General features: G+C 32.2%; 1 protein-coding gene across 2 annotated transcripts in view; it reads left to right on the forward strand.

Moving 5' to 3' along the window:
* Nucleotides 1–25,010, forward strand: part of LOC139519522 (ATP-dependent RNA helicase DHX58-like) — a 36,046-nt gene extending 11,036 nt beyond the window's left edge. For both annotated transcript variants that reach the window (XM_071311642.1, XM_071311643.1), the window contains 14 exons: nucleotides 1,712–1,843; nucleotides 2,084–2,425; nucleotides 5,278–5,412; nucleotides 8,561–8,887; nucleotides 10,608–10,783; nucleotides 12,046–12,236; nucleotides 12,799–12,994; nucleotides 13,200–13,362; nucleotides 15,612–15,707; nucleotides 16,093–16,250; nucleotides 16,978–17,116; nucleotides 17,604–17,843; nucleotides 22,983–23,150; nucleotides 23,837–25,010. In XM_071311642.1, coding sequence (XP_071167743.1) covers nucleotides 1,712–1,843; nucleotides 2,084–2,425; nucleotides 5,278–5,412; nucleotides 8,561–8,887; nucleotides 10,608–10,783; nucleotides 12,046–12,236; nucleotides 12,799–12,994; nucleotides 13,200–13,362; nucleotides 15,612–15,707; nucleotides 16,093–16,250; nucleotides 16,978–17,116; nucleotides 17,604–17,843; nucleotides 22,983–23,150; nucleotides 23,837–24,468 — 3,095 coding nt within the window. In that variant the 3' untranslated portion in view covers nucleotides 24,469–25,010. The remainder of the gene's footprint in view (nucleotides 1–1,711; nucleotides 1,844–2,083; nucleotides 2,426–5,277; nucleotides 5,413–8,560; nucleotides 8,888–10,607; nucleotides 10,784–12,045; nucleotides 12,237–12,798; nucleotides 12,995–13,199; nucleotides 13,363–15,611; nucleotides 15,708–16,092; nucleotides 16,251–16,977; nucleotides 17,117–17,603; nucleotides 17,844–22,982; nucleotides 23,151–23,836) is intronic.
* Nucleotides 25,011–25,628: the final 618 nt, after the last annotated feature.

Raw genomic sequence — 25,628 nt, forward strand, 5'->3', positions numbered from 1 at the left:
GTGCCAAAAAGGAATGTTTGGATTGACTCTGGTGGTCATTGTCCTTATCGTTCAAGTATTAGAGGTAGAAAACAAGTATTTGTCTTGTTTCAGAACATTAACTTATGTACGGATTTTTAATGAAATAGTTCCATTCCTCTAAAGAGGGTTTGAATTAGTTTAAGGTGTTATAGCCAATACCTTTTAGGAATTAATGGCCCAAAACAACAAAGAATCGTTTGGTTTCCAGGCAAAAACTTGAGTATAAGTATATGGATCTTTATGACATTGTACCACAAGGTTCAATGTCAAAACGGAAACTGTGAATTGATTTCGGGGGGGAGGGGGTTAAGGCCCTTACCGATTAGGAAATGGGTCAAATATAATACTCTACTAGTTCTTTGTATTAATTTCTTACTTCTCGACCGATGTTCAATGGGGTTATAATTCAAAGTTTAGCTCTTGGGTATTTTTGATATGCTGACTGTAACATGGTATATACATTTTTGTTTTAGCGCCTATTTTTAAGTTAGTCCACACTGAAGTCCTTAGGGTCCAGAATTAAACTTTGTATGATTTCACCAAAGATTTAAATATTTGGGTTTTTTGATATGCCTTATCTTACCGTGTATTTAAAGTATTAACATTGAGCCCCTTTATTAAGTTGGTCCACATATTGGTCCAAAGTGTCCAAGTTTAAACTGAGTTTGATCTTAGTAAACATTATTTTTTGGGGGGTTCTTTGATCTGCTGAATCTTAACATGCATTTATATTTTTGATTTTGGGCCAAGTTTTCTTGTTTGGTCAAAATCGGGTTCAAAATTAAACTTGTTTTTTCATGAAAAGATAAGTTCATTGTGTTCTTGGTATGTTGGACATTACCATGTATACAATTACATTTTGGATATTGGACCGTGTAAAACGTGAATATCAAAATTTAAATGTTAATATGTTTAGACTGCATTGTTTCTGTGTTAGAAACCTATGTATCTATTTGAAAATTATTTCTTGTCAATGCAGTCGAAACAATTTTGTAATAGGATAATCAGAAACTTATTAATTGGACACAATATTGTGAGCATTGGGTACCTTTTCTAGAAATCGTTGTCAGTATCAATAAGTAGATTTTGTTTTTAGAATTGTGCATATGTTGCGTCGGTGTTAGAACGGGATTTTTTTTATGTTCATCTCTGGATAATCTAAGAAACCAAATGTAAAATAATAATATGGGAAATAATATAATACCAAAGCAATCCCTGGGATGTCTTGTTTCAGGTAGTTGCAGTCTTTGTTTCTGAATGCAGATAGGTAACAAACATTTAAATTACAGATATTAAACCTATAGTGTTTTTGCTTGATTTAACTGGACATAAGCTACAATTCAGACAAAAATTTAAAAAAAACAACAGTTGCTACTATTTATTTAATAGGTTTCAACTACTATAAAAGTCGAAATTTAAGTAATTTCTCAACAGCAGTTGTTAGTTTTGTTCCATTTTATCAAAATAAGCTACACACATTAGTGATGTATAATTATATTACAAGTAAATGATTTAATCTCATTTGACTCAGTTTTTCAAGCAACTTTCAGTTTGATCCTGGCCAGTCATGGGTTACGCATGATCTAAAAATACTTAGTTTTTAAGGAAAAGAATAAACATTGGCGCCCCCTTTGATACAAAGTTTTGTTTACCATCTGATGTTTTGACCTCAGTTTTGACTTTTCTATAGAAGAAAAACGAGAAATTCGTAATATTGAAGATGAATCACCACAGAGAGCAATGGAGAAAGTACTGGACCTTTTAGACAATAAAGAAATTCCTGGGAAATGGCAAGCATTCAAAAGAGCTTTAGTTGATGCAGGTAAATTTATCGTAATCATATGACAAAATCACAATTTAGTAAGGTATATGTTTCTAAATAATATTTGATTTATCTCAATTCCAAAACTAACTTTATACTTCATACTGTCAGTGTCATACAAATACAATAATTGAATTAATTAAACACTCTTGTGAATTATAATGCAACTTACAATGCACCCCTTATTTTTAATCATTTTGAAAAACTAAATATCAAAATATTCACATAAATTGTTTTCAGGATTGATATGGCTCAACGAATTCATTGAAGGCAATTTTACGATCAGTGCAGAGGCTGAACAATGGGAAAACGCTATTAATTTATTTGAATGCAAACTTTCCAACAATATAAAACCAAGAGAAATATTGCCATGGTTGTACCAAGAAAAGCTTATCAATGACATAGATAAACAGGCAATACTACAAATTGACACACAAAAAGGTGAAATATTGGCTGCATACCGTTTATTGTCGTGCTTATCGAAGAGACAGCCAAATTCATGGTATCCGAAGTTTATGGAGATTCTTTACATTAATAAACAAGAAAAACTTGTCTTTGAAGTTGACTCAGACATGTTCAAAGGTAAGGTATTGCATTTCGTTTAAAGGAGTATAGGTCATTCAATTTATAGTGAAAGAATGACAAACTTTACAAAACATTTTAAGGTCGAAAAACATTAACATGTTGATGATAGGTAAATTCTGCCCCATGAGATCCAATCAGCGACTTTGCGGAAGAGGAAGGCAGACTTGTGCATGCATTGATAAACAATTTTAATGTGCGTAGTGTTATGCCTTTACTTTTCTACATTGGCTAGAGATATAGGGGAGGGTTGAGATCTGATAAACATGTTTAACCCCGCCACAATTTTGCGCCTGTCCCAAGTCAGGAGCCTCTGGCCTTTGTTAGTCTTGTATGATTTTTATACGACCGCAAAATTTTTAATTTTTCGTCGTATATTGCTATCACGTTGGCGTCGTCGTCCTGCGTCGTCTTGCGTCTTGCGTCGTCGTCGTCGTTCGAATACTTTTAGTTTTCGCACTTTAACTTTAGTAAAAGTGAATAGAAATCAATGAAATTTTAACACAAGGTTTATGACCACAAAAGGAAGGTTGGGATTGATTTTGGGAGTTTTAGTCCCAACATTTTAGGAATTAGGGGCCAAAAAGGGCCCAAATAAGCATTTTCTTGGTTTTCGCACTATAACTTTAGTTTAAGTAAATGGAAATCTATGAAATTTTGACACAAGGTTTATGACCACAAAAGGAAGGTTGGGATTGATTTTGGGAGTTTTGGCTCCAACAGTTTAGGAATTAGGGGCCCAAATAAGCATTATTCTTGGTTTTCGCACAATAACTTTAGTATTAGTAAATAGAAATCAATGAAATTTAAAACACAAGGTTTATGACCACAAAAAGAAAATTGAGATTGATTTTGGGAGTTTTGGTTCCAACAGTTTAGGAATAAGGGGCCCAAAGGGTCCAAAATTGAACTTTGTGTGATTTCATCAAAAATTGAATAATTGGGGTTCTTTGATATGCCGAATCTAACTATGTATGTAGATTCTTAATTTTTGGTCCCGTTTTCAAATTGGTCTACATTAAGGTCCAAAGGGTCCAAATTTAAACTTAGTTTGATTTTGACAAAAATTGAATCCTTGGGGTTCTTTGATATGCTGAATTTAAAAATGTACTTAGATTTTTAATTATTGGCCTAGTTTTCAAGTTGGTCCAAATGGGGTCCAAAATTAAACTTTGTTTGATTTCATCAAAAACTGAATATATGGGTTCTTTGATATGCCAAATCTAACTGTGTATGTAGATTCTTAATTTTTGGTCCAGTTTTCAAATTGGTCTACATTAAGGTCCAAAGGGTCCAAAATTAAACTAAGTTTGATTTTAACAAAAATTAAATTATTGGGCTTATTTGATATGCTTTATTTAAACATGTACTTTGATTTTTGATTATGGGCCCAGTTTTCAAGTTGGTCCAAAAAATCAGGATTCCATATCAAGTATTGTGCAATAGCAAGAAATTTTCAATTGCACAGTATTGCACAATAGCAAGAAATATCTAATTGCACAATATTGTGCAATAGCAATTAATTTTCAATTGGAGTTATCTTAAAGTTTCGTTGTATAGAATAGTAGTTGATAATATATGTTGGAAATTTGCCAGACATGACTATGATGCCATTTTCTTTTTTTATTTGCCAATAACTTTATGTAAATAACTTCATTGGAAATTTGCCAATATAAAATGTTGCTGATGAAGCTTTTTTTCCTTATCTTATCTAAAATGTTTTGAGATAATGTATGTTGGACATTTGCCAGACATGACTATGATGTCATTTTCTATTTTTATTTGCCAATTACTTTATGTAAATAACTTCATTGAAAATTTGCCAATATAAAATGTTGCTGATGAAGTTTTTTTTTCCTTATCTTATCTAAAATATTTTAGCTTAAAAGTTGTGTCCATACTTGTTCTCATTTCAGATTTTATAAATAAAAAGAAAATTTCTTCAAACATTTTTTTACAGGGTTAATATTCAACAGCATAGTGAATTGCTCAAAGGCAAAAAAAAATTTAAGTTCATTAGACCACATTCATTCTGTGTCAGAAACCTATGCTGTGTCAACTATTTAATTTTAGATTTAAATAAGTTTGAAGAAGAAATCTTTAATTGATTTGTAAAATCTTGACATTTGTTTTGTGTAAAAAACCCATATAATGTCAAAAATTTGATCACAATCCAAATTCAGAGCTGTATCACGCTTAAATTTTTTGTCCATACCTGCCCCAACTGTTCAAGGATCGACCTCTGCGGTCGTATAAAGCTGCGCCCTGCGGAGCACCTGGTTAATTTTAGTTTCTTGTGTATAATTCGGAGTTTAGTATGACGTTCATTATCACTGAACTAGTAGTATACATATTTTTTAATGGGCCAGCTGAAGGACGTTTCCGGGTGCGGGAGTTTCTCTCTACATTGAAGACCCATTGGTGGCCTTCGGCTGTTGTTTTCTCTATGGTCGGGTTGTTGTCGCTTTGACACATTTCCCATTTCCTTTCTCAATTTTATAAAGTATTTTTGCTCATACATTTTTTTAACGGTTTAACATTCAAATTTTATTAATGATAAATCCCACCCCGGAATACTCTTTTTAAGAATTAAATCTGACCGTATTTCGTTCGAATAAAAGTATTGATAGTAACGTATTCAAACTGGCTATGAGTGAAAAATTCAATAAAACATTACCCTGTGCAAATTGAGTAGTGGCTAGAAATTAGGAATTGAGCATGTTAAAGTTAAAGCAGTTACGAATTAATTCATGGAAGCCATAGATTTGTTGAACATTTACACATGGCCTGGGATATTCGAATTTTATCTTTAACGCTATATCTTTGTTTACTTAAACGCTGTTGACTTTCAGAGATACAGAAAACATATGGACACAATCCCTCCGACGTACGGCTTAAGACTAGTATCACAGAATGTACTGTTGTTGAATCGAAAGGAACTGAAACAAATGCAAACGAATCTGACGTTAAAGAAAACTATGTATCAGGTAACTTGAACCTCAGAATGAAAAAAAACCACAATACAAGTAAGAGTACTTTCTATTTTGCAACAAGAGATATAAGTATGTATGAGTTTACGAAGGATACACGATCACAAAATGAAAAACAGTCCGAAATGAGACGTTATTTTTTATACGACCGCAAAAATTTTAATTTTTTGGTCGTATATTGCTATCACGTTGGCGTCGTCGTCGTCATTGTCGTCCGAATACTTTTAGTTCTCGCACTCTAACTTTAGTAAAAGTGAATAGAAATCAATGAAATTTTAACACAAGGTTTATGACCACAAAAGGAAGGTTGGGATTGATTTTGGGAGTTTTGGTCCCAATATATTAGGAATTAGGGGTAAAAAAGGGCCCAAATAAGCATTTTCTTGGTTTTCGCACTATAACTTTAGTTTAAGTGAATAGAAATCTATGAAATTTTGACACAAGGTTTATGACTACAAAAGGAAGGTATGGATTGATTTTGGGAGTTTTGGTACCAACAGTTTAGGAATTAAGGGCCAAAAAAAGGGCCCAAATAAGCATTATTCTTGGTTTTCGCACAATAACTTTAGTATAAGTAAATAGAAATCAATGAAATTTAAACATAAGGTTTATGACTACAAAAGGAAGGTTGGGATTGATTTTTGGAGTTGAGGTCACAACAGTTTATGAATTAGGGGCCAAAAAAGGGCCCAAATAAGCATTATTCTTGGTTTTTGCACCATAACTTTAGTATAAGTAAATAGAAATCTATGAAATTTAAACACAAGGTTTATGACCATAAAAGGAAGGTTGGGTTTGATTTTGGGAGTTTTGGTCCCAACAGTTTAGGAATAAGGGGCCCAAAGGGTCCAAAATTGAACTTTGTGTGATTTCATCAAAAATTGAATAATTGTGGTTCTTTCATATGCCGAATCTAACTATGTATGTAGATTCTTAAATTTTGGTCCCGTTTTCAAATTGGTCTACATTAAGGTCCAAAAGGGTCCAAATTTAAACTTAGTTTGATTTTAACAAAAATTGAATCCTTGGGGTTCTTTGATATGCTGAATTTTAAAATGTACTTAGATTTTTAATTATTGGCCTAGTTTTCAAGTTGGTCCAAATGGGGGTCCAAAATTAAACTTTGTTTGATTTCATCAAAAATTGAATAAATGGGTTCTTTGATATGCCAAATCTAACTGTGTATGTAGATTCTTAATTTTTGGTCCAGTTTTCAAACTGGTCTACATTAAGGTCCAAAGGGTCCAAAATTAAACTAAGTTTGATTTTAACAAAAATTAAATTCTTGGGATTATTTGATATGCTTTATCTAAACATGTACTTTGATTTTTGATTATGGGCCCAGTTTTCAAGTTGGTCCAAATCAGGATTCCATATCAAGTGTTGTGCAATAGCAAGAAATTTTCAATTGCACAGTATTGCACAATAGCAAGAAATATCTAATTGCACAATATTGTGCAATAGCAATTTATTTTCAATTGGAGTTATCTTTCTTTGTATAGAATAGAAGCTGATAATATATGTTGGAAATTTGCCAGACATGACTATGATGTCATTTTCTATTTTTATTTGCCAATAACTTTATGTAAATAACTTCATTGGAAATTTGCCAATATAAAATGTTGGTGATGAAGCTTTTTTTCCTTATCTTATCTAAAATGTTTTTAGATAATGTATGTTGGACATTTGCCAGACATGACTATGATGTCATTTTCTATTTTTATTTGCCAATGACTTTATGTAAATAACTTCATTGAAATGTTGCTGATGAAGTTTTTTTTATTGTTTTATACAATAAACAATGTATATTCACTTTTACTACCAATCAATCTTTAGCATTCAGTGATAACAAGCATTTTATTTTACATTTTAATATTTTATGATGTATTTAAAAGAGTAGTTATTGTTGCAAACTCCAATAGAAATTTGAATTGATATCAGTTTTGGAAAAAGGGAAACGGGGATGTGAAAAAAAAATGTGTGTGTGTTGGGGGGTGGGGTGGGGGGGGGGGGGGGTTAAATTTTTCTCATTTCAGATTTCATAAATAAAAAGAAAATTTCTTCAAACATTTTTTTGAGAGGATTAATATTCAACAGCATAGTGAATTGCTCAAAGGCAAAAACAAATTTTTAAGTTCATTAGACCACATTCATTTTGTGTTAGAAACCTATGCTGTGTCAACTATTTAATTTTAGATTTAAATAAGTTTGAAGAAGAAATCTTTAATTGATTTGTAAAATCTTGACATTTGTTTTGTGTAAAAAAAAAACCCATGTTATGTCAAAAATTTGATCACAATCCAAATTCAGAGCTGTATCACGCTTGAATGTTTTGTCCATACTTGCCCCAACTGTTCAGGGTTCGACCTCTGCGGTCGTATAAAGCTGCGCCCTGCGGAGCACCTGGTTATACAGGGAACATAAAAGCTTCATATAAAAACTGTGAAAAGCAAGGACTTATCCTTGGTAATATATTTAAGGAGTAATTATTTTTTAATATTCTGATATGTGTGTGAACAGTCTTTGCTGCGTTTTTTTTTTAGCTAGAACTACTTGCCCTTTCAGACCTCTGCATTTATTTTATATGTTTAACTTTGTGGACTTTTTCTCGCAGTTTTTGCTTGACTTGTGAGTTTTAAATGTCTCCTTGGTATCTTTCACTTATTTTTTTGATAAAAATGATTCTATTCTCTAATGTTTGTGCTATTTTCACATTTTTTGATCGGTGTGAGAAAAATGTTTCTCCTCACTAGTGAAAAATCTGTTCTCGGCAAATGATTCGTCGAAATTTAATTGTGACGTTAAATTTTCTTGGTTTTTTTTCGAATTTCCCTCTTGTGGCGTCATTAAAAAGGCATGATGACGTCACATAAAAAGTACACAATTTTCTTTTAATTTTTCGAAAGGAAGGATAAAAATAATTAGAGAAACAGATTCCATCACTATAACTCGTGTATTACGATATTTCTCCACTCTCAACAGTTAAATTTTAATTATTTAAAAAGCTCGGCAAGCCTCGCGCTTTAAATATTAAAATTTAACTGTTTCGAGTGGAGGAATATCACTTTTTGCAGTTGTTGAATCTATATTTCATTACAATTGTCATATATATCATACTGGAATAATTTGTTAAAATGTAATCTAGTTTCAGAAAATTATAGAAAATCAACAAACAATTTGAGTTGCCCAAAAGAGAAACATGAAGATTCAATGGATGAGCTCCAAGATTCTATTATGTCCAGCTTGATGTCATTTGACGAAAATAATCTTCGGTCACGTGATGAAACGTCTGAAAAAAATGTGTTTTCTACTGAATCAGCCAAGCCGCAAGTGGTTGATAAAGATATGTCTTTGTCCTCAGATCTTGGGGAAAGAGAACCAAACTCAATATTATTTGAACAAATTAATAGGGACCTAGCTATTGCAGTTAGTGAAACTCCAGAAGAAATACAACACAACATACTTCAAATGCGTGCGTAAATTATTTTGTTTTTTTGGGGGAAGGGTGAATGGGAGGAATTGTGATGTACATATGCAATGTATATTGACTTTTTGTTCTTCGAGTGCATTATTAACATAATTAAAGGTTAAAAAACAAAATGTTGTCCACAACAAATCGATTGATCGATATTTGGCTATAAAATAATCCATTTGTTATAAACTCATCAACAAATCTAAAGATCACAGTTATGTTTTCTAGACGCGCGTTTCGTCTACAAAAGACAAATCAGTGACGCTTGAATGAAAAACATCAGGCAAAATAAAGCACCAAGTTGAAGAACACTGAGGACCTCAAACTGCGAAAGATTTTGCCAAATATAGCTATTGTAATCTATTCCTTGGGTGGAATTTCCGTATTGTTTTTCTCGAAACATTAAAAATTTTGTAAACAATTCATTCTTATGAATATATGTATAATAATGTATTTCAATGCAAATTATTAAGCTGGTGATACCCTCGGGGAGGAAATCCGCCCCCAGCAATGGCATCGACTCAGGAGGTGTAAATAGACTCATCATATATAGCATGATTACAATTTTGTGTACAAGACAACCGCTTTGTCTATAAAATACTTTTTGTAAGATAATAAGATTGTATATTGATATATTTCAACCCATAACCATTCTGAGTCAAAATATTAGTCGTGGAAAATGACAGATAATACAACTTCTCTTGTGTCTAAAGATCTAATTAAGATAGCAAAAATATGTCGTTAGTTAGCTGAGACGGCAAATCATCACATCAGTTAACCATTTTGTGATGAGGTGATATTAAAGCTTATGCAGTCTAGACTAAGTCGTTCTACCTTATAACTACGTTGAAGAAGCATACCCTTTTAAATAAGCGGTCATAGTGTGAAGATGCACGAGCGTAACCTATTACGTATGATATGTAAACGCCATACTTCCAATGGGAAATAAGATTGGGGTAATCATCATTTGTACACAAATCAGGTGTCGGTTATAAGGTCAAATATTTTACATTTATCATGAATGGAATTTTTATATATTTTTTATATACTGAATTGGTTGAAAGCCATGTTGTAACACAATAATAATTCAGGCCAACCTTGAAAAAGATCTCTTCTACTCACTATTGTAAAGCAGTATACATTGTGACTTACTTTAGTAACTACTGGGGCTACTTCAATGAATCGTATTTCCATTTATAACACTGTTCTGTTGACCACCAAGAAAAAAGTACCCGGGGGCATTTATTTAAATTACGCGAAAAAATAGTAAAACATGATACAATATTAGTAAATAAATATCTAGGACGTCAACAGCTTGTTTTGAATACTGTGGGTTTATCATTATTCGTTGGATTCCAATTTGCATGCTTTTTGTTTGAAGTTTGAACCACGAATTAAAAAAAGTAATGACTTAAAAATTTACCATAAGCTTGTATACATATCGAACCCATATCTTGGTAAAACCACGAACATATAATACTTCCTTTTTCCACCAAAAAAATGTTATCTACGAAAATATATGATAAAAAGTAAAATCAAAACAATACCCAACCCCGATGAAAATTCAAAACGGAAAGTCCCTAATCAAATTGACAAATCAACAGCTGAAACACATCAAACGAATGGATAACAACTGTCATGTTCCTGACTTGGTACAGGCATTTTCTAATGTATAAATTGGAATCCACAGTATACGATGTCCTATGTATTTATCTTGTAGCTTATGATGAAGTGGAAAGCGATTCCGATTCCGATGATGAAACAATACCGAAAAAGGTTTTAAGCCTAAGAAAATACCAGAAAGAACTTGCAGAACCTGCTAAGGACGGAAAGAACTGTCTGATCGTTGCACCAACAGGATGTGGAAAAACTCATGTTATTATGGATATCATACAGGTATGGTTGTAAGTAAAGTGTGATAGACACAAAAGATGTCCATTTATATGTCTTCTACTCAAATACGCATTTTGATCTTTTTCTCCGATATCAATTTGGAGTTGAAGACGCAAAAAGGAGCTTATACATAGTTATGAAAGATTGTAACATTTATAAGTCTTAACATGTATTGCCATGCTCAGAAAATTTGTTATATTTTGGTCTTTTGCTAATTAATTTGTTCCGTATTCGTTTTGCAAAAGAATTGTGAGCATACCGGACTAACACACATCTTTTAATCCATACTTAAACAAACACAAGCTGATTCACATCAAAATTTTGCTGGGTTAGAGGGGAAGCAATCTTTAACAAACGATGGTATTGATTTGAATAAGTTTAAAGTAAGCGGCGAAGATGGGATAAAATATAAGGCGACATGCGGCTGCATACATACCATTGACCAATGTTGACATAAGACCAGAAGGAAAACTGTTTCAATTTTGATGTTTTTGTTTTGTTGCATTTTTGCACTAATTACTCAATGACATCGTTCTATGCCCTTTTCTGTCTCTGTCTTGAACAGGTATTCACTGCCAATCAGACAACAAACCTTTCAACAAGGTAAAACATAGAAGAAAACAAATTGTAGGAAAAAATGTACAAAAATGATCTTGTGCTCGCCACACGTGAAGGTGTTCGTGGATTCAACTCAAAGCTTGGTCAAACGAAATAGAGCGTAATAATTATTTGAATTTGCTGGTGGTTTTTTTTCGCCAATTACGCAACATGTTATAATGAAGAGCAAATGTTGGAAGGCTGGAAGTAACAATAATTCATTTTCCGACCAGGATGACGTTTGTGTAAGAATTTTGACGTTGGGAGAAAGCATATTTAAGAACGTATACCTTCAGAATTTGCTTGTAACAATGTCATATAGCAGAAAGCATGCAATTATTATTTTTTCAAAATATGGCATTGTCCTATATATGCCACGAAGCTTTAATGGACGTTAAACCATCATGAACTAATCAGTCAACCTATAAATATCAATACAAAGGTAGTTTAAAGTCGATCTCAATATACCAAGTAAAATACTGATTGGTAGTAAAAGTTTAAATTATATTAGCATTGTTTCTTCTTTAATAGGAAGAAACATGAAACAGGGATGAAACATGTTGTGAAACATTAAAGCCTTTACAAAACCCTTCAGTTACCATTTGACATATTCAAATCTTTATTGTTTTGTGTAAATATGATGTACAACATTTGTTTTATAATTTCAGGATCATAACTCTAAGATGTCTCGTAAAGGCTTAATTGTTAAAGTTGCAGTCTTGGTGGAACAACAAGCTCTAGCCGAACAGCAGGCAGAAAGATGCAAAGAATATCTCCAGCCACTTAGAGTAAAACTTGTCACCGGAGAAATACACAGAGAGGAAAAACTTCCAAAACCGTTATCATCATGGTTAAAAAGGTGCAATTTGAACATTCATAATTGTCAAACCTTCTCTAAGAATGTTCTTTGAAATTGAGAGTATTATAATGGTAAAGTTAAAATAAACTATTTCAGGCTTCAAAACTAACATACGGTGGATTCATTGAATTTCGTGGATTGAGGAAAACTTTCATTTTCTTGGATATTTGATGTCATGGCTTTGCCAAAGTTAGCATACATTTATAGAGAATGTTTTTGATACGTAAATGTTAAAAAGAAATACGGATCCATAGAGGGTTAGAAACATCTATAGGGGTTTCAATATTTGACCTCCCCCTATTGATTTAACTTATCTTCTATGGATCAGTAGGGTATTAGTTGCAAGCAAAACCTACATAATTTTAAAAGTGTTGAAGAGTTTCGGTATATCTGCAAATTCAGTGGTAAGATGAAGGTTCCTTTGAAATCTTGTCCTCTGTTAATTGTTAAGTATATTAAACAATTGTCTTGCTTCTCTGTCTAATGATTCATCAAAAGCAATGCTATCAGCTGCAGTATTTATGAAAAAGAATAAAACTCTAATTATTTTTTTTTTATACAGGAGAGATATTTTAGTGATAACATCGGCATTACTTGACAACTCTCTGAAGTCCGGCGATATAAAGATTGAAGATTTTACTTTGCTAGTGTTTGACGAATGCCATCATGCCAAGGATAAACATTCGTATGCCAGAGTTATGCATTACTACATGGACAGAAAATTTGACCACAATTTTCAACGAGAAAGACTACCCAAGGTTATTCTCAAATTTATCTATGTATCATTTGTCTTCTTAATTAATCTGTAAAAATTTGAACATCTGAAAACGTTTGTTGGTAGCTATTCATAAGCATTTTGTATAGCTGAAAATATCTAAATTCTTTAAATGTGTTTAAGTTGACTGGTTATTATTTTATGGTAAATGTGAAATTTTACTTTGATTTTTTTTTTAAATTTCTCAGGTGATTGGTTTGACTGCATCTGTAGGTGTTGGGAAATCAAATAAAATTCCCGGCGCAAAAAATCATATTAAAGCCACAATGTCAAATTTAGACGCAGTAGAATTGGTTACAGTAAAGAAAAACAGATTGGAACTATCAGAACACGTTGTAGTACCGGACAAAGGTTTGTGTGTTTATCACTTTAATTTTCATTTTGTAACATTCGGAAATTTGAGTGATATTCTAGACTATTTGCCGGGTTTGTAATACAGGAGCAACATCCGGGTATCTAACATCACCCCCAGTTTTTGGTAGGGTTTGCGTTGCTTATTCTTTAGTTTTCTATGTTGAGTCTTGTGTACTATTATTTGACTGTTTATCTTACTTTTTTTTAGCCATGGTGTTGTCAGTTTAATTTCTATTAATGAGTTTGACTGTCCTTCTAGTGTCTTTCGCCCTTCTTCTATATATAACTTACCAAATTTGCATTGCACCATTCCCAGAAGGCCTGGCCTTGAAGGCATTAAACTTTGCTCAGTGCTCTGAGCACAAAAATCTTGCTATAAACATGAAATCCAGCAATGTGATTGGTTGATTTTTGAGTCTGAGTACAAATATCATGCTCGAAAGTGTTTTTGACCGTGAGGCCTGTATTTTGGAAGAAAGAGAAAACTATGCCTCACAGAAAAATGACAAATATTTAAACTTTTGACAAAACTTGGCTGATATTATATTTGAAAAAAAAACCTTAATAAAGTTGGTTCACGGGTTGGTTGGACGCGCCTTTCTTGGTTCACTTTCATGAAGCACGCTCATATCATGATACCAAACAATTGAAAGCTAGTGATGTACAAAGTCGAAGATACGTTTGAGCTGTATGTAAAATTTTATGCAAAATGATAAGTAAATTAAGTTAATTGTATTATTTCTTAATATCGTATAATAGATAAAAACTGGTTCACAGTTGCAACAATAAAGAAAACTAGATAAACATTTTGCTAATAGAAGATTATTTTAACTTGACCATTTTTTTCCGTTCGTTCTGGTTGATAAAGTCTGTTGTTTGATTTTGTCAGGTTTTATGAACTTCCAACTTTAACCTCTTATTCGGTATTTTTGTTGATATTTTTCTGTCCCTGTTATAACGGAGGGGGCATTAATTTTGACCATTGTCTGTCTGTACGTCAGTCCGTTCATACGTCCGTACGTCCTAAATTTGTTTAGTTCGCCTCAACCAAATGTACAGAAACTTATACATAATGCTTATTACCACAGAATACAGATCAAGTTTGAATTTTGGTGGTGACACTTAAACCGATCTAAAGTTATGTCCCTTTACAAAAGGAAAATTGCTGATTATTTCATTTCCATCTCTCTAATTATATATAAATAAAATTGAAAACAATACTTTTAATAATTTCAATGCGTTCGAAGCGCTTTTCTGGATTTACCTTCATCAGGAACGCTCAAAGCCAAACATTTGAAATCCGAGGATGTATAAGTACCGAAACCGTTGAAGAGCTATATAATTTTACTTTGCCTCAACCAAATGTTATAAAACTTATATACAATGCTTATTAACAAAAAATACAGATCAAGTTTGAATTATGCTGGTGTTACTTTAACGTTCTTGAGTTATGATGCCCCTTAACAAATGGACAAATTGTCGAATTGTTCGTTTTTGTTCTCTTATTTAAGTAAGCCTCAACCAAATGTTATGAAACTTATACACAATGCTTATTATCACAAAATACAGATCAAGATCGAAATTTGGTGGTATTTACAAATGGAACAATTGCTGAAATTTCGTTTCCGTTCTCTAACTTTAGTTTGCCTCAAACAAATGTTATGAAACTTGCACACAACAATTATTACCATAAAACTCAGATCAAGTACAGATTTGGGTAGCGTCACTTTTATGTTCTTCAGTTTATTTAACTTTATATATACAAAATTTTATCCTGGTATGTATGATGATTTTATGATATACAAGAGGGGGCATCATCTGTGTCACATGGACACATTCCCAATTTATTTTTTATAAAAAAAAAAAAAGTTATTTATAGAATCGAAACTACTTAATAATGTACCAGATTACCTATAGGGACATCACATAATCGAATGGTAAAATCCAAAATGCCGTCCCCGAATGAAGCTCTTTTATTTTCTACTACTGGTTGACTTTGTAATCGAATATGAGAATGAATGTTAAACGTTCTGATTTTTCTGTAATATCACTGTTTTCTTTTGTCATGATCCATATTTTTTTTTTATATTAAAATACGTCAATCTTGTATTTTATATTTATTTAGGCAGGTGAAGACCCTATAGGACGACGGTTTACTTTCATAGTTATGCTTTAGTTATTATGTTTACTGTAGAGACGTAGGATGTTTGCATGCATACACACCCTCTCTTTTTCTTATTTTTTAGGTATTATTGTGGCACCTGCAAGACAGAAAGATCATTTTGGAAAAACTCTTGTAAAATTAATGGAAAGCACAGAAAAACACATCTTTACAACTCCACGTGAGTATACGCGTAGTTCATTTCATATTTTACTGATATACTTTTATATTTCATTAGTACATTATGAATATAAAAGGCAACATTAAAACACGAGGTAATCACATCAATTAAAAAAGGGAACAACACTGGATATCTAGAAAAATAAATGCGTTTCTTTTCTCTGTTTGTCACAATAGGGAAATTTACAGATCAGTTCACAGTAAATATCTAAGATCCCGAAAATGTTGGTATTGTGTTCAGACACAATACACACCGATCCACGAAATCGTTATGGTAACCATGGTAAATATTGACCTGATGAGGAAGCGCGACCCGGTGATTTAAATATAAAATTTCAAAAATATTGGCAATAAGCCAGTTCAAACAATGTACGTTTTTACTGCAGATGCTAAGATGTTTGACGGAAAGGATAGCATTCTTAAAGCACCTACTGAGAAGGGATCAGACGCTTACACACAGTGGATCAGTAGACTTAGAAGAGAAACGGCTCAAATAAAAGAAGAGGCTAGACGTTATATAACAACTTGGAGAAGTTATTTAAATGTGTGTGCGTTTTTATATTTGATATCAAATATGTTGGATAATAATAGGCTTCATGAGTATTGTTTAATAATATTTACCTATCAAAAGGCTAACTGGTGGTGTTGCTGTCATCTACATGTACAACAAAGCATGCAAATGAAATTAAAGAGGAGGAAGATATCAAAGGGAGGTTTTTAATTCAGAAATCAAAGGGAAACCGAAAACTCACAGTGATAAAAAGACAAACAGCACTCCACAAAACAATACATGAAAAATAAAGACTACTCAACACGAACACAACACAATATATACGTACGTGATATATACCAGGTGCGTTGTATGTAAGCAGTTCCTGTTCTTTAAGATGCACACGTGATATTGCTTATGTTAAGAAAAATTCAGGGATCAAGCTAATTCGGTATTACATTGGAGGACAAGAGGACGGGATTGTAGCTGATACAATTGCAAAATTTCCGTGTTTATATGCGACACAGAAATTCTGGAATATCGTACCAACTAGACGATATATATTACATACAAAACGCTGTTTGAATGTTGCTACATAAAAATAATAAAATCTTATTTGTCGTATAACGTTATGCTTTCAGCACACGCTCATTGTCAAATTTTAAATGTTATTCAAAGTATCGATATAAGGCAAACGTAACATTTAAATTAATGTTTGGTTTATCATATTTTTAACGCAACTGGAAAATAATATTACAAACTTTGAACTTATTTTTGACAGGTCTACAACGAGGCACTGATTATATATGAAGACGCTCGAGTTAAAGATGCCACAAATTATTTAGAAGATAAGGTGTATGATCTCAATGAAGGGATTATAAAAAACGAGATAGATGACTCCATGAAAAGGCTTTATGACAGTACGGTTTTTCAATACATAATTTTAAAAAAGAACGATCTTACATTGATATGTTCTCTTCTGCAACATATCATAAGCAATAGCTAGCTAGGTCAACTATACATGGTGTGTTGATGATTATAAGGGGTACATATGTTGGGTTTTTTTTCAATTTGAGACGGGTTCATTCTAGATAAATCGCACTTTTTTTATATAAGCTAAACAAACTACACTTGGACAAATTCTATGAAAGGTTGTGTGGGAATAAGTGCCAATCACTGTTTTGCAAACTTTTTTTACTTATCTACTAAACTTCGTTATTTGAAGTGTCTTATATGTTATCTCTTTTTAAAGGATAAAAACCCTATAATAAATTAAAATGTAATTTTAAAGGTGTGTTTGCATTATTTGTAAGAATTAAAGTGAAAAGAACTATTCGTACGTTTATATCATTCTACACCCACGTTGGATTTTTTTAAACTCTAGAATGTTTGCATGGTTTATTTTAGTTACAAAACCAATGTTTGTGGCATGTATAGGTGATAAGAGCTATGAAAATCCAAAATTAAAGGAACTAAAAACCGTGATTTTCAAAATGCTCAGAGAGAAGAGAGATTCCAGGATTATTGTCTTTATAAAAACAAGAGATCTGGCAGATGCCATGGTTAACTGGATGAGAGAAACAGATGGATTAGATAGATTAAAACCTCATAAATTTGTTGGAGCACAGGCCGCTGGAGCCAAGGGAGGTATTTAATTTTATACACCGTTTATCGTCTTTTTTCACGTCGACTTTTTTTCGAATTTTGATGACAAATAATGAGCTTACACTGTGTATAATTTTTGCTGAATTGGAAAATACAAGCGGAAAAATTACCGTCTTGAATTGTTAAAGATATAAACAACATTAGCCAATGTATTAAATGGCTATGTATAAAATAAGATAAGTTTTACTGTATCACGGTGGGTATGGTTGTCCTGCGAGAGAACGTACTGTGCTGGTGATTTGGTCCTGTCAGGTGCTGGTGGGTCCTGATTCTGTGCTGGTGGGTTTGTTTACATTGTATCAGAACGGCAATAAAACGACTGTTTTGTTGCTTAATTTTTCTCTGATGCGTCATAAGTACTATGCAAAGTATATTACAACAATATTATATTGCAAAAGTCGTACAAGTTCGTTAAACGGAATTGTCCTGACGCTGTGCTGGTGATAAGAAAAACGGTCCTGGTACTGTGCTCCAATGTCCTGGTTCTGTGCCTTTATATTTTAGTTAAAAGAAGCATATATTCAAGATCATTGATGCTGCATTGTTATTGACTAATTAACTGTTGTCTGCTTTCTTGAAATTGACATTGTTGTGAATCTGTTTACTGTTATTATGAGAGAAAAAATACACCTATTTTTTTTAATTTTTTTTTTTAAATTAACTGTAATTTTATTTATTGGCCTGTTGATGGAACCCTTCTTGTCCCTTTTAAGATAAGAAAATATGTTAACGATTTTCGGGATTACGATCATTTTGCAAGATTACCAAAATACGTTGTAATTTATACAATACTTATATAATGCAGATGATGTGGTATGTTTGTTGTCAATGGAAAAATTTCCGGAAGAAGCCAAAGAAAGTATGTGTTAACAACCATACGTCATCGTACGACCTTCAACAATAACCGATAAAATAAAAATGTAAAAGGTTTTGCATAAAAATGGAGAGCAAAAATATAGAACAAAGGACTTACTGAGCGTTTGAATCATATGTCTTTAGCAGCTTTAAACACATTTGTTTGTGAACAATTGAGTGCTGACTATAAGAAAGACAATAGTATTGCGGGTTTGCTTGTTTTGGGTTTTTTTTCGGGGTGGGGGGGGGGGGGGGGGTGGGGGATAAGTTAAAGCGAGGTTACAGTGAAAGTTTTAAGCTTGGAATAGTTTCCCGTAAGATTTAAAAGTTGTATTTTAAAAGAAAAATGTATCTTATAGCTATTAAGAATCACTTGCTAATTTCAAACGCGCAATTTTACACCAGTACCCATACCCTCCTTCCTTGATGGGTGCATTTTACATAGACAAATATAATCGTATAATATAATCAAAATGAGGATGTTAATTTGATGTATGCCTTTTTGTGCTTCTTCGTTACATTTGTTGTTTTTATAGTGATTAAGATGATAACACAATGTTGACTGCTGTACCCCTATTTTTGACATTTTTACCTATTATGTCTGTTTGTTTTGTTCACGCATCGGTGACTATATAATGGAATTTGATGCGACTGTCATACAAGTGAGAGGTTTAGCTAGCTATAAAACCAGGTTCAATCCACCATTTTCTACATTTGAAAACGCCTGTACCAAGTCAGGAATATGACAGTTCTTGTCCATTCGTTTTTGATGCGTTTTGTTATTTGATTTTGCCATGTGATTATGGACTTTCCGAATTGATTTTCCTCTGAGTTCAGTATTTTTGTGATTTTACTTTTTGCTGTATCTGTAAGATATTTTCAACATCTTTTTTTTTGTCTGAAGGGTTATCAGGTATTTTTTTCGAAAACCTAGTACACACTAACAAAACTAAGATTTCTTAGCTTTTTCATTTCAAAATTCCAAAATAGCTTGTTAGCTAAACCGTGAGGTCATTTTTAGGTAAGGTAAAGTACCCTCCTTTCGAAGTAGCCTGGTCCTACAGACAGAAAGATGTGTCATTTGTCGGACTAGTCTACTCTTAAAGTAGGGTAGTTTACATAACTTACAATGACTTTTCTGTTCAGCAAGCAAGATAACCAAAGTAATCCCTTTGTCTACACACTCATTGAAATTGGCTGTAATATTGCAAAAGTTCAAGCGATAGGGGCAAACTTACCGAGTAAAACAAATCAAAATGTCTATCTTCCTTGCACATTTTAGAAAATTCAGATCAGATAACGAAACTGGGTCCAGCAACATTTATAAGCAATTTAAGATTTTGACCCTCACAGTTTCCATTCACCACAAATATTCTCGTTACAACGAATCATTTAAATACAAAAATACGAGTTGCAGCCTTTGGATATCTATTTTAAAATAATTGTATACGGATAAAGATATGAAAGGCAGCAGGGTCACCTGGGTGAGGAGTCCATGTCATCTGAAATAAATGCTAAGCATATATCTAGATAGCGACAGATAACCATGACATTAAAAAACTCTCTTCTTTTCGATTTTTTTCGAACAAATTGACACATAAAATGAATTATATAGTATTGTGGAATTTTTAACTTGTGTTCAATTCATTGGTTACACCTTTTACTAGAATAACAATCCTGTCAAGTATGAGCTGGGTAAAATATTTCAGAAAAGAAGATGGAAATGTGAAAGTTTCGGTGCGTCAGGTGCAACAGCATACGAACAGCTAACATGCCTCGTCAGGGTGGAAGCTAAAAAGTCCACGAAAATTTGATTTAAAACCTTTATTCGTTCCAACAAAGTTAATGATATTTTGTTGAGGATTTAACCATCTACGACAACAAGATTTTTTTTTTTTTAGAATTTACAGCTCTTCTATAAATACATGCAAAGCAAACCTTGTTTAAATTGCTTGCTATGATTGTTTGGATGGTTGTAAACGACAGGTAAGTAGTATGTTTACTATATACTAGAATTTGTTTGGACAATAAACATTAACTTCAATTCCTGTCAGTTTGTATTTGTCCAATCAAATCCCAGTATGTATTGAAACTCCGCCTACCTATTGTTTGAAAATATCCTTGGAGCAAACATAGCAAGCAAGTCAATCAAAGTTATTTTTTGCATGCTTTTAAAGAAGAGTTTTACTATATAATGCAAAGAAGCGTTTAAGTCTTTCGCCAAAAAATACTATCAATTTCTTTTTGTCCTATGTAAACTTCCGTACCATTTCCTTCCATTCATGATCATTAAATTGAACTGTAAAATATTTCTTGGTACCTTCTTAATTCCTTTGTAAGTCTTATGTAAACATAATTATGACAATAACTTTTGTGAGCACAAGATCCACTGCACACTTTTAAATAAAGTTCTGCTTAATCAAACATTAAAATGTGAACTTAAGATTTGAGACTTTTTTAATCGACACGATTGGGATTTTTGCATATGAGAACATGTTTTATCTATTAGTTGAAAATGCGGCTTTGAACTAGCTTTCAGAACCTGTGAGCATTTGTTGTTCAATAATGTGTGTCTTTGTGTTATTATTTTTGTGATAAATTGTTGTGTTGCTACACCACTGTAACAATGAAGGAGGAAATGGGGGGGGGGGGGGGGATGAGTAAGTGGGGAGGGGTATGCGGAGCGCTAACAAACATGTCTATGCAGCATGGGCTTTGATCATTGTTGAAGCATCAATGTAAGGGGCATTTAATATCTTAATAAAACTATTTTTATTTCAGACAGTATATATTGTTATCTGATATTGGACGAAAGAGGTTGCCCTTTTATGTAATTGTGTAATATAAGTAACGATCATTTGAAAACACAAATTAAACAGCCAAATGGATGCACAAGAGCTAAAATAGGAGTCATATATCCTATTGACAATAATTATCTGCCCAATTTTATTGATTTTGTAACATTTGTTTCAAATATGAGCAACTTCTTATCCAAAATCACCAGCACCGTATCAGGACCCACCAGCACAATGACAGGACCCACCAGCACAGTATCAGGACATGAATAAATTGAAAAAATGCTAAATTTTAATAAATTGCAATGTTTTTTCACAAAATAGTTTTGTCGTGTGGATTGCGGTATAGAAAGCGGACTCTATGAGCATTTTTGTTTTATTTTTTCAGTTCGAGATTTTCTGAAAATGAGCATTTTTGTGTTACGCTTACTGAAACAGTTTAGAGGGTCAACTTTTTAAGGCTTTACATATGAACCCATAAGAAACAAAATTGAAATATCTCAACTGTTTTTTTCAATTTTTTATGAGTGAAAACGTCAAAAATCATCATTTTCGTCTTTGTTTACATTTTTTCATTGATCACCAGCACCCGTCAGGACCGAATCACCAGCACAGAACATTCTCTCGCAGGACAACCATACCCACCGTGTGTATATTCTCCCTGGATATCAGTTATAATTGTATGTAACAGGGATACTTGATGGAATGCTGTACATTAAGTAATTTGTTAAAACAGCAAAAAGTGCAATAAAGAATTTATGAATGTTAAAAAAAAAAGATATAAACAACATAAATCTGATTGACTGACAGAACCGATAACAAATAAATACGAGTACTACAAACTAAATACCAATTTTGTCTTGGTTATGACAACACTCAATTGGTCGTTGCTTATTTCCATAATGTTTTTGGACACTACTTGCTGTGTTGCACAATGAAAAGATTAGTCAATTATATTATTACGAAAACAGATATCTTAATTAATGATGCATACTTTTGTTGTCTGTCGAAACACAAAAGACTGATTACAAAAAATACTGAAATTTCACCTTTAAGGTGAAATGAATTTACATACCATTTTGTTTAACCCGACAATATGCATGGTTTACCCATCGTTAATTTTTCGCATTTCTTTAGGTGCCGCGACGAAAGCGAAAATCAAATACACGTCAAAAAAGATTTGGTAGTATACGCATTTTAGATACGTTGTAGGATGTTACATTCAAAAAGGTTTAATTTTCTATCGATGAAATGAAAAGAATGGAATGAATTGGTAATAAAAAAACAATCTTCATTCGAAATGTTTAAATTAAAAAAAAAATTAGGAAAATGTAAATGATGTTTCTGAGTAAAAGATCAGTTGACTTATCCATTTTTACAACATGCAAAGGTTTGAAAAATAACAGGCATTATGTTACTTCAGCATGTTCAAGTCTTGCATTGTGAACATTTCATTAAAATTCATTTGAAGGTATGACAAAGAAAGACCAGACGGAGATATTGAAGTTGTTTAAAGATGGTAATCGTCAGATTGTATGTGCTACATCTGTAGCTGAGGAAGGCCTTGATATCCCAACTTGTAACCTGGTCATTAGGTATGATCATGTCACAAACGAAACAGCTATGATACAATCTAGAGGTATGTATAGAGCCATCTAAGTTATAATATAGATAATTTCAATACTTTATTTCTATCTGGCTCAAAAGATGTATATCTTGCTCAAAAGATGTAATATATACGGACAGTATAGTATTGACAAAAAAATAAATAGAAAAAACTGTGTTAAACTTGGCCTTATGTCATTGAAACTACGTACGGGTTTTACTAACATTGAAAATTTTATTCACTGATGTATGTGATTAATCATAATTAAACCGACGTAGTGAATTTTTTGCTATTTAGAATTTAGCTAAAATAATTTCTAATGTTGTTTTTTTGCACTCGCAAACACTGAATTTGATATTCACTGTCTTTATCAAGGAAATAATGTATAAAGAAATTCATCTATACATGCCTCACCAATGTATAATCAATGTTTAGTTACTTTATCTTCTGATGAACAGCAAAAAAAGAAATCTTAGCACATTCGTCTATTTATCAATGCATTGTGTGTTTCGTTTATCTGTAAACTTCTTGGGCATAATTTATGTGTACCCCTAATTATGCCCATTAAAGTAATGCAGTCTTCATAATTCTTTAACAAAGACTATAACCCTAGGAGTTTCGTATTAAGATAATTTAGTGTTTATTTTTCACAAGGTACTAACATCATGTTTGCTTTTAGTGTTACAACGCCGTTTTTGATTTCTAGTATATGATTGTAGGAAGGGGTAGAGCTGAAGGTTGTCAATTCATCATTATCGCAAGTGAAAAGAGAAAAACTGCAGAGAAAGAAGAAATTAATGAAATTAGAGAAGAAATAATGAAAGAAGCCATCGAAGACATCCAATCGGACATCAAAGATAAAAAAGAGGAGTTTGTTGAAGAACTGGAAGAAATCCAGAGACTGGCGAAAAAGAAACGAGACAAGGATGCTTTATCCGAAAAAGGTAGTTCAGACAACAAGGAACTTGAACTTAGATGTGAGAAGTGTAACCATTATATTTGCATGTCAACAGACATCAAGAAAATACAAGATGCTCACCATGCTGTGGTAAATGATGAAATAAGGAAAAACGTTACGGTTATAAAGTGTAATTCAAGGCGGATTGATCATCAAATAAGTGTAAATGCTGGCAAAGTTAAATGTATAAATTGTGGTAGTGGTCTAGGCCAAATTATAAAGTTTAGTGAAGCTCAATTCCCTGTTTTGAAAATTGAGCATTTTTATGTAACAGATACCACTGGCAAAAACAGCTACTACAAAAAATGGAAAAGTGTACCATTTAAGCCTACAGCGTTATCTGATGACGACCTTGAATCAAGACTACAGGGTCCTCAGTATGTTGACATCTAGGAACGGTTACCCATTACGCCAGTCTGATCAAAATACATTCTTTAAAACAGAGCTTATAATGTTATTAGTTTTCCCATTTCTTTTTCAAAAATCGCTAATGATGGCCTTACCGTTCATTACATTAGTTATAGGAAACAAAACATGATCGTTTTAAAAAATATTACCCTTAATCTTATTTATTTAAGGCGATAAATATCTGTTAAACAAAGGGCTTGATGATAAATTAAACAATTAAAAGATTTAATTTTTTTTAAATTAGCTAAATGCAAAAATGTAAAGTTAGCCACAAAATATCGTTTTTATCAAACTTTATTTCAGACGGTGAGAAGTTTTTTTTTTAATCTCTAATAATGGTATAATGACAATAAGAATATTGTTATAAGATAACATAAAAACAAATTAAATTACTGCAAAATTAAAAGTACATATGAATTGCCTATAGATTATTAACTTATTTATATATTGTTAATTCTTGTTTTACATACATAATTTATTGTCGTTTGTGTTATGTTTGAATTTCGAGAATATATTTATATTTCATACACTCTTCTTTGTTATATACCCAAGACTGTTGTGACAAAAAGCACAAGATTAGTAAAATTCAGCTTTAGTTTAGTACATTCAAAATACTGTTAAACTGTCTTTAAATAGCGGATGACATTTTCAATCTGTATGCAATCCCTATACAAGGTTTGAATGGTTTTTTTTTGCATAAGAAAAAAATATTGAAGAACTGCAACAACAAAAAGATTAACAAATATGTCATGGAAATCTGTATAACAGTTAAAACAGATGGGATAAAGAGTTCATAGATATTGCTAATTGATTGATAACTTTGGTTATTTAATTATGTTGTAAATTTCTTGTTATTACATTGACAATTTCTTGTTATTACATTGATAATTTATTGTTATTACATCGATAATTTATTGTTTTTTCTACTGAGTGTAAATTTTCATCATATATTTATATTTCATACAATCTTGTTATTCATATATCTAGTAGTGTTGAGAACAACAACATGAAAAAAGAGTGAAATTCAGTTGTCAAGATTTGTCAGGTTTAATTCAGTTCAGTTTGACACATTCAGATTGCTTTAATTGTGTCAATAAAAGGCGGCTGACATCTTCAATCTGTATGCGATAAAAATTTAAGGTTTG

Source organism: Mytilus edulis, chromosome 4, assembly GCF_963676685.1.
Source record: "Mytilus edulis chromosome 4, xbMytEdul2.2, whole genome shotgun sequence".
Taxonomy (NCBI): Eukaryota; Metazoa; Mollusca; class Bivalvia; order Mytilida; family Mytilidae; genus Mytilus; species Mytilus edulis.